Below are 10,066 nucleotides of genomic sequence, written 5' to 3'. Positions count from 1 at the left end.
ATGACAAGCGGCCCCCTTTGGGAGCTGTGCATGTGTCAGGCCTACCTCTAATTCTGTGACAACAGCAGAAACACAGAGTGAGCTCTGGCTCCTGCCCACTTTTTATCAAATTATTTAACTTACCATGACACTTCCCACTCAACCATGATGCAGACCTCTGCAGAGCTCTCAAACTCAACAAGCAGGCCTTACTAGATGCTCAACCACAAAGTAGATCTCAGAAGAGCTTCCCAACTGACAAACAGGCCCTACTAGATGCTCAACCATGATGCAGACCTCCATAGAGCTTTCCAACTTTACAAGCAGGACTTACTAAATGCTCGACCATAATGTAGATCTCCGTAGAGCTTTCCAGCTCTAAAACAGGCCTTACTAGATGCTCAACCATAACAGAGACCTCCGTAGAGCTTACAAACTCTACCACCAGGCCTTCCAAGATATCCCTAGATAACTTTCTGTTGCCCAGTCTCTCCACGGTATGTAAAAATACCCTTCAAATCACTACCACCCCACCCCACAGATAACCGGACTCCAACCTCACCTGCTTGTTCTTGTAAACAACATAACGCATCTCTGACAGTGGATGCAGACAACTTTGCTCAAAACTTTGTGATGGAAAGATTTATATTTGTTGTTCAGGTGAGTCTTCACCATACAAAAATATTCTAAATGAGACCATCAATCTGCACTCCAGAAGGAATACCACTTGCCACAAGGGGAACGGACACGTAGTGAAATGAGGAAATAACCAAAAAATAACGCTGCACTAACATGTGTGTGCGTGCCTGCGTGTGTCTCGGTGTTCAACCAAATGTGTGAACAAATGTTTACCATCTCAATCGATATGAAAGAAGACGTGACGGGATCAAATGAGTCAGAGAATTCGAAGTTTTATTTAGGCGGCTGATAAAGACACTCTAAGTTTTAAAAAAAAGAATTTTTAAAAAGAATCAAGACAAGCAAAAGTGATTTTTGTTCCAAAGCTCTAACAACCGTAACAGTAACATAACCGGGAAGAGAGGACAGTCCAAAAAGAACAAAAAAAATTAAAGGAAGAATTGAGAGAACGCTTTGTTTCTTCACCAGAGGGCTGAGGCGGCTTGCAGGCTAGCTAAATTAAATTTTTAACAGAATTAACAATATATGAACAGAAGCAAACGCTGGGAGAGACATGTGCACAGGAAGAGCAGAATTAACAGTTCAAACGGAGAGTGACTCCCATGAATACTACTATGAATTACAGCTACGTCAATAGATTTATTGTAATATTAAAAGAAAGAACTGGTATTAAAATCCAGGGAACACAAAGATTCACACCCACTTGTTTCACTCTACAGAGGCGAGCGATTCGTCCACCTAAGAAAAAAAAGCAAAAACTTAGCTAGCAAAAAATAAACCAAAAAAGGACAAGCAGTATCTAGAAGTCGGAACAGGTTTTTCGGCCGTTTCGATTTTTTTTAGAGGACTGTTTGTTTTGTTCGTTTTCGAGTTGCGTTTCGGTGTCGGAGCTTTATCCTATGAGGCGTTGCCGGTTCCCTTTTCGGTCGGGACGGGGCTGTGTTGTGATGCGGGTGGTCGATCGGGCGGGCGGTCGTTGCAATGTGTTTGGCTGGTTGGTCGGTCGGTCGATCTGCCCACCAGTTTGAGAGACAGCTCTGTCGTGTCGCTTAAACAGACAAAAAACCTCCCCAACCTCCTTAACTTATACCCCACCCAGCAGCACTGGGTCCTGACTCCAACACACTCACCACACACATGCCATGTATACCAAATCAAATACACACCCACGCCTCTCCAATCTGAACACTCGTTTCTTACAGGGCACGTATGAATCCTCCAAGGTATGGCTGGAGGGAGGGAGGACAGGCAGAGAAACACAGGGAGAAACATGACTTAGTGAATTTCTGTTGTGTTAAGACGGTTCAGAAAGGGAGGGTGGTAAGAGCTGGGGTTGGTTGAAAATAGTAATTATCATCTTACGTGCTACAGCTCCTCAGTCGACAGGCTTCGGGCAGGAGGCTATAAAAACAAGGAGCCACAAGGAAACCTCCCACGAGCAGCCACACCATTCAGCATCCATGTACCAAGAGTTAGTGCAACTGCCACCCTTCTAGCCAAATTTCCTTTCCCCTATTGTAACGTGACCATGTTATGCACGACCTCAACTATTGAAAAACCACTTCCAACTGGATACATTTTTCATGCCACGTATAAAAAATATTAATCTTACCCTAAATAGAGTCCCCTTCAACATCAATACAGTAAATAAGTCAAATATCCTCATTCGCTCCAAACTAGCATGCAAAGACACATTCTACAGCCTCATCTAGAAATAACATACTGAAAAATAAAAATTATCCAAAGGCTGATTTGGTCAGCAAAAAAACAACAAAAAAAAAACCTTTACATATGAAGTTAATGTGTGCTGTGTTTAACTCCTGATATCCTCCTTCTGCCCCTACAGCTTAATGAGAATCTACAGTATTAGTTTCATTACCTGTTATCCTAAAATGCTCTATTTACAATTACAAATTTTTAACCGTCGCTTTCCCTGCTCCACCCACCTTTTCCTGACATGCTGCCCTTTACCCTAAGCCCACCAACTGATTACCCCTCACACGGCCCTTCTCAAAAGGTGCTTTCAGTAGCCCCTGCTGAAACCGTTGCTGTACTTGTCGTCAAAGTAATCATCTTTGTCAAACCCTGACCCGAGGGAATAGCGCTGATGGTACAAGGAGGAGGAGGAGGATGAGGGTGGAGGAGGAGGGGGCACCATGCTGCCACTGCCACTTCGGGCGTAGCTGCGGGCATAGCTGGCAGAAGAAGGTGGTGGTGGAGGAGGGGGGAGGAGGGCCCGTCGGCTCCCCAAGGGGCTCCGCTCGCGGTAGTATCTGGCCGTGAGGGGTGGCGAGAGAGGGCGCTGGGGAGGTGGGGGCAGACGGCGGTCGTAGCCGTCCCGCTCGTAGTAGCGCGAGGAGGCGGCGTAAGGGTCATAGCGGACACCCCTCTCGTAGAGCTCACGCTCGTAGTAACCACGGGGAGGGGGGGGGAGGGAGAGGGGGAGGGGGAAGGCGCCCGCGGGGAGGGTAGTAGTCTCCAGGTGGGGGCCGAGGGGGCAGGTAGTGAGGGTGGTGGTGCGGGTGGGGTGGATAGTGCAGGGGAGGGGGCGGGAAGTCCTCCCCCCGGCCGTCTTTGGCCTGGTTGCTGCGGGACAGGGAGACGAAGATTTTCTGGCCTTCGATCTTTGAGTGGTTGAGCTCTGAGATGGCCTCCAGGGCCTCGTTCTCCCGCTGCATGTGGACGAAGGCATAGTTTTTGACAATGTCGCACTCCACCACCTTGCCGTACTGCTGGAACAGTTCCTTAATCTTGCTGGCAGTCACGCCCTCGGGCACGTTCCCCACGTAGATCTTGGTGGCATTGCGCACCTTGGTGGTGGCGTACTCCACGGTGATGCGGGACCCGTTGAGCTCGTGCTTGTGCAGGGCGGAGACCGCCTTCTGAGCCGCCTCCTCCTCCTCCATGTGCACAAAGCCATAGTTCTTCAGGATGTCGCAGTCCGACACCTCGCCATACTTCTCGAACAGTGCACGCAGCTCCTGCTCAGTGGTCGAGGAGTTCACGTTGCCCACAAAGATCTTCACCATCTCTGTCCCAGTTCTGATAACAAGGGGATGAGTGTGTGCGAGATAAAAGCGTGCAGTGTGATGTCCCGCTCTCTTCTCTCCCGGCTTATACCCCAAGGCCTGGGTGTGTGCTTTTTAAAAAAGTGTCCACAGCTCCTGCCAAGAGGAAAAATAAGAGAGACGTTTTGAACAATTATTTTTTACACCCAAATGCATCAATACAAGCATATTGTTTACAGCTAATCGTATTATGCATGCAACTTCTTCACTGCACTGAAATGAAACAAACTCAAAGTAAAAATACACAAAATATCTGCTGAATGAAGGCTAATGTCAGAATTCTAGTCAATATACTCCTCATAAATGTGTCTTTAGTCACTCAATATATTAACTAGTCTGCACTTTACAGAAATAAACTCATTATCTGTGACTTACCAGCACTGTAAAAATCATTCAAGATACTGGCCACACATTCAAGACCTTAAAACTTTTAATATAATTTAAACAGTGCCTATATAAACTCTTACTCAGATGACAAATAAAACTTAAAAAAAAAACAGCAGTTAAAAGCAACTTTCGCACGTTACTTAAAACATAAAGCTAGCTAACCTAAGTAGAGAGGTAGTTACATTTCTGTCAACTTAGCTAGCAAAGCAAGTAACTAGCTAGTTCGTGCTAACTAACTAGCTAACGTCAGCATTTATCATACTTTTCAAACAAGATGGCACAATGTCTGGTAGCTGTCAATCAACTTAGCCATCACCTAAATTCTAAACCCACCGCAAGAGCCGGGCGTGTTAAAGAAAATGAGCTTTAACGTTACAGCAAACATGCAGCGTAAAACGAAACCACTAACCTTAGCTAGCAAGACTAGCCATCTACCATTTGTCAGAAGCGAAACAAAAGTTGCCCGCCACCAATAAGTAGGTACTTCTTTATCTGACAGGCCAGCTTTTTATTTACATGTTCACAATTTGCAACAAAAACCAGTGTTCTGGCTACATGGCAAGTTTGTTAGCTAGCTAGCTACACCTCACAAATCTAAACACGTCATTCCGCATACACCACACCAGTCAGCTGGCCACCTTCACAACGTAGCTTGGTAACGTTAATACATGCGACGTGTCGCGAAAACAACACATTAGCATGAGACAGCTATTATGTTAGTTAGACAACTTACTATCATATTTGACCAAGCTAGCTAGCTATCTGGCTATCTCCCAAAACAGGGCAGAAGAACGTTTAACGTCATACTGTAACGTTAGGCCTCAGTGAGAATGAATGAAGTAAATGTATTGATAGTCAGGCTAGCTTGAGCTAGCAGGGTAGCTAGCCACCATAGCTTTGTCCATTACATTTCCGAGTTCACATTTTAGCTAGAGTCAGGTAACAATAACACAAAACTAAACAAAGGAGAGTGGTCCATTTTCTCTAGTTAGCAAGGTACATGATACAGCGTTAGCTCAGACTGTATATAAAATTGAGAACACAAATACAACGTCACCTCTTGTTAATTCAGTTTGGCCTGGCAATTTCCTGGAATCCTCTGTCAAAAAAAAAACTGAAACTCCCACAGAAGTCATCCGTTCAGCTCAATCGAACACACGCCATCATTTTGTTTCAAAGGGTAAGGCGGATCATAATCCTGGTCCATAAATGAAGCGGAGACGAAACATTTAATGCGTGCAATTTAATTGGTTATCAGCAGAGATGTATGGGTTTTCATTGGTTTTCACTGTGAGGATTCGAAACGTGTGGGTTGTCATCATGTTAGCATCTGATATTGAAGCCACAAGACGCCATATTTGAGGTTTCGCGGTGCTCTGTCTACAACATAGGTGTGCACGTAAATCAGTCAGCAGTTGGTCAAGTTCGCAGGGATGTTATTTATTGTACACCGCTTGTAATACAATTTATATGCTAAGTGGCATTTTTCCACGGTGTCTGCCAATATGGTGACGTAACCAGATTATACTCTCTAAACAAGACTGGTGATGTAGATGCAATGTTTTAATATTGTTATGAAAGTGATGCTTTCCATAAACATAAAGTGAAAATGTCAGTGAAATAGGAAACAGTTGACACAAAATAACTTTACAAATGGCTTGCAGCCACCTTGCAACTTTGATTGTTTTATACAAATTGGATATCATGTCATTTATACTGTAAATGCTATGTATTCTTCATGCCACCCTCTGACTATCCAAGAGAGGATAGTGTGGCACACATGTGACAAGCACATGGAGATCTCCTTGCATTACCTTTGTACATATGAAGTTAAATAATGTATCAAGCTAACTTGATACATTTCATTAGCTAGTTACATAGCTAACTAGCTAATGAAATTATAGAACTATGTTTTACAATATATCTGCACATACACTATATGGATAAAAGTATATGGACCATTACACCAACAGGGACTGTAATGACATTGTCTTCAAATACATATACTTTAATATGGAGTTGGTCCCCCTTTTGCAGCTATAACAGCTTCCACTCTTCTTGGAAGGCTTTCCACAAGATTTTGGAGTGTTTCTGTGGGAATTTGTGCCCATTCATTCTGTAGAGCATTTATGAGGTCAGGCACGGATGTTGGACGAGAAGGCCTGGCTCGCAATCTCCGTTCCAGTTCATCCCAAAGGTGCTCGATGGGGTTGAGGTCAGGGCTCTGTGCGGGCCAGTCAAGTTCTTCCACACCGAACTTATCAAACCATGTCTCTATAGTACCTGCGTGAAGTTGGCACCCCAAGTATTTAAAAAGTTTGAAATGGTATTATTGTTCGTTTGTGCTACGTTTGTGCCATAAAAATTTTCGTTTGTGCTGCTATGGTTTTTTAGATATAACAAATTATATTGCATGTGCTGTGACGTCACCCAGCACCCCAACCTCCTCCGAATTGCTCCAAAACGGTCTCGTTCGTTTGTGCTATGTTTGTGCCGGTTTGTGCCGTAAAAATTTTCGTTTGTGCTGCTATGGATTTGTAGATATGAACATTGCATTTTTGGGCGATGACGTCACCCAGCACCCCAACCTTCTCCGAATTGCTCCAAAATGGTCTCGTTCGTTTGTGCTACGTTTGTGCCGTAAAATTATTCATTTGTGCTGCTCTGGATTTGTAGATATAAACATTATATTTTTGTGCGATGACATCATCCAGCACCCCATGCTTCTCCGAATTGCTCCAAAATGGTCTCGTTCGTTTGTACTATGTAACTAACGTTAAGCAGCTAATTAGCAAATGCAACTCAGGCCTTGTAAGTAATTAGCTGGCTTAAAAAACAGCTACAAGTGCTTGTCATTTTTAAGTGTTGGATATTTCCAAATAGCGCTGCAACGTAAGTTTACTGGGATCCCATGTAATGTTATTGCTCTTGGCATTGAAGCGCTCTGTGTAGGCCTATCGGGAAATAATGTAATGTAAGTTTTTTCAGGGCACCAACCAGCAAAACGTTGAACAGTAGAACCCACTTTCTTCGTTATGGAGAAAGCAGTGTTCTGGAAGTTGTCACAGAATTTTTGCCATGAAGTACAGTGTTTATCCAAAGCATGACCACACGAACGAAAATTATCATGGCACAAACCGGCACAAACGTAGCAGAAACTAACGCGACCATTTAGGAGCAATTCGGACAAGGTTGGGGTGCTGGGTGACCTCATCGCCCAAAAATACAATGTTTATATCTACAAATCCATAGAAGCACAAACGAACGAGACCATTTTGGAGTAATTCGGAGAAGGTTGGGGTGCTGGGTGACGTCACAGCACATACAATATAATTTGTTGTATGTGCCTCCTGTGCTGTTGGGCCTTTTTGTAGACCCCGTCCGCATGTTGTGTGAAGGACAGGTGGTGGTCAATCTCAGCGCCCAGGTACTTAGAGATCTCGACCTGTTCCACCACCTGCCCCTCTAGCCTGAGTGGTCCAGAGAGAGGGTGTGGGGTGTCAGGTGCCCGGCGCCCCCCACAGCACAGCTCTTTGATCTTACTGATGTTCAGTTCCAGGGAGCTCTCCTGGAAGTAGAGGACCATAGTGTCCACATACTGCCAGTATGTTTGTGTTTACTGTATTAAAAGCAGATGAAAAGTCCATGAATAAAATCCTGACATATGAGTTTGGAGAGTCGAGGTGCCTAGCCACTGTATCTAGAAGAGTTAGGCTGCAATCCTCATCTCCCCATTTCGCCTTGTAGGCAAACTGGAGCGAGTCCAGACTCTCACCCACCGTGGTGGTGAGTGCCACAGGCCTGAAATCATTCATGGCTTTGGCATGGGGCTTTTTGGGAGCAGGGATGGTTGTCTCCTTCCATGCCCTGGGGATGAAGCTAGAGTTCAGGAACAGCTGGAAAAGCTGTGCCACCACACCTCCCAGCTGAGCTGCACACTCCTTCAGTACGTGGCCCTTGAGCCTGTCCGGTCCAGGAACTTTCCTCGGATGTAGCTTGGAGAGGATGGAAACGACCTTCCACTCCCCAACACTGATTGGTGCAGGGGCATAGCTGGTGTTGGTCGGGGTCCAGTCCTCCATAGGGTCAGTCCTATTGAACCTGGTGTAGAAGGTGTTCAACTGCTCTGCGAAGGAGGCGGGGGCTGGGCACTATATCTTGGCTGCTTTCTGAGCTCTGCCCATCATGCTGTTAAGACCTTGCCACACGTCCCTCGCATTTCCCCTGGTGAACCTCTCCTAATACATTTTCTGAAAGAAACCACTGCTTAACCGCTACAAGCATTGGACTTTCTTACTCAAAATGCTAACATGAAAATGAGGCATAATTACAGGCCAGAGAGTTAAAATGAGATAAGACAAGAAGCTCTGAGAGGATCAGATAATTGGTCCTTGGATTAAATCAAACTCAAAAGATTAAATCTTTTAATCATATTGCCTTCATGGTGCTTTACATATTTTTAGAGAAAACTTTAAATGTCATTTTGTATGTCTAAGTGATCATACTCAAGTTACTTTTTAAAAAATTTACCTCTAATTTTTAGGAATTTTGAAATGTTACCCATTTTCAGAGACGTACTGAACACATTCAACACAAACTACAGATTCCTATCATAAACACCCAGTTGAATTGGAGCATTCGGAGATGCCATAGGTATGCTGGCAGCCGGGGTAGCCATGCCCTGATTGGGGACGCAGTTCTGGGTCACTCCAAAGTTAAGAGCAGCACTTGGGCAGGTCATGGACGTGGTAAAATGTACAGTGACGCGTGGAAAATGTGAATTGTTATCACAGATTAATTGCGTGAGACCGGAGTACTAGTTGAATTGCAGTTGATTTCATGTAACACTAGAGGGAGCACCTGTGTCGGTTTTATGAGATGAGATGAGATAGAACGTTATTGATCCCACAGCGGAGAAATTCACATGTCACAGCAGCATTACGACAGAGGTAAAAAGGCAAGAGTGGCAAAGTGCAATAAGGTAAAAAATACAAAAGAAAATACAAAGAAATATATATATATATATATATATATATATATATATATATATATATATAGTCAAGAACCAATAAAATAGTAAATAAATGTACATTAAAAGTAAAAATGAGCACTGAACGCAACCTATATATTAGCAGGAAAGTAGAAAATTGAGAACTACAGGACACGTGTGCAACCAGAAAAGATGTGCAAAAAAAAGTGATGGTGTTTATTGCCCAATGGTATTATTAAACAGTCTGACTACAGTTGGGATGAATGACCTGCGGTAGCGTTCCTTCTTACACCGTTTTGCTGAAAGATAGTACTGTCTTCATACGTAGATAATGACCTTTAAACCAGTTTCAGTTCAACAGCAGGGTTATAGATAATAAAAACAACAAATTTAAAAGTGTAGTTCAAGAAACAATAGCTCTGTAATAGGTATTACAGAGAATATGAAGAGGTACACTTGAGGTAGTTCTGCCTGATCTCAAGAAATGTGATGCTTGTGCACAATCAAAGCCAGTAGCCAAAACCAGTAGCCTCAGTAACTCTGAGTCTGCTGCAACTTTTGAACACTTTGAAAATGACTGTACATGGCAATAGTCCCTTTAGATATCTGTTTTTTGGACTGTTACCCACATACTCTTAGAGAGATACGCAATATACTGATGAGGACATCACAGTATCACGGTCTGTTGCATGGCAGACAGAACATGTGGTGCTTCACTGATGCCACATACATATGTTTTTGTGTGTTTGCTCCAGATATATGAAGTGGTTTTGCTTTTGTCAATCCCCAGTTGTCCCACCACGGCAGCCGCTGCAGGAGCCCAATATTGTATACATTCAGAATATTTCCCATTTTTGTTCGGATGCTAATGCTAATCATTGGCTGCTCTGCTGTTGTTACTTGCAGTTTTGTCTTAGTTGGGAGTGAGACTGAAGTTTTCTTCTCCCTTATCAAATGTCTTCTTATACGCAAGATGTTTTCTTATTCACCATTGGCGTATTTG

The 10,066-nt window shown here is 43.8% G+C and overlaps 1 protein-coding gene across 1 annotated transcript; it reads right to left on the bottom strand.

Annotated features, from left to right (window-relative positions):
* Positions 1-792: 792 nt before the first annotated feature.
* Positions 793-5,278, bottom strand: zgc:77262 (uncharacterized protein LOC402952 homolog). Its single transcript, XM_036524932.1, is given in 3 exon segments — positions 793-3,049; positions 3,051-3,782; positions 5,131-5,278. Coding segments are annotated over 2 exon segments (1,005 nt in total). The 5' UTR covers positions 3,648-3,782; positions 5,131-5,278; the 3' UTR covers positions 793-2,641.
* Between the last annotated feature and the right edge of the window lie 4,788 nt (positions 5,279-10,066).

This window comes from Megalops cyprinoides, chromosome 3 (assembly GCF_013368585.1).
Source record: "Megalops cyprinoides isolate fMegCyp1 chromosome 3, fMegCyp1.pri, whole genome shotgun sequence".
Taxonomy (NCBI): domain Eukaryota; kingdom Metazoa; phylum Chordata; class Actinopteri; order Elopiformes; family Megalopidae; genus Megalops; species Megalops cyprinoides.
The sequence above is the reverse complement of the archived record's forward strand: the minus strand, read 5'-3'. Positions and strand labels throughout refer to the sequence as shown.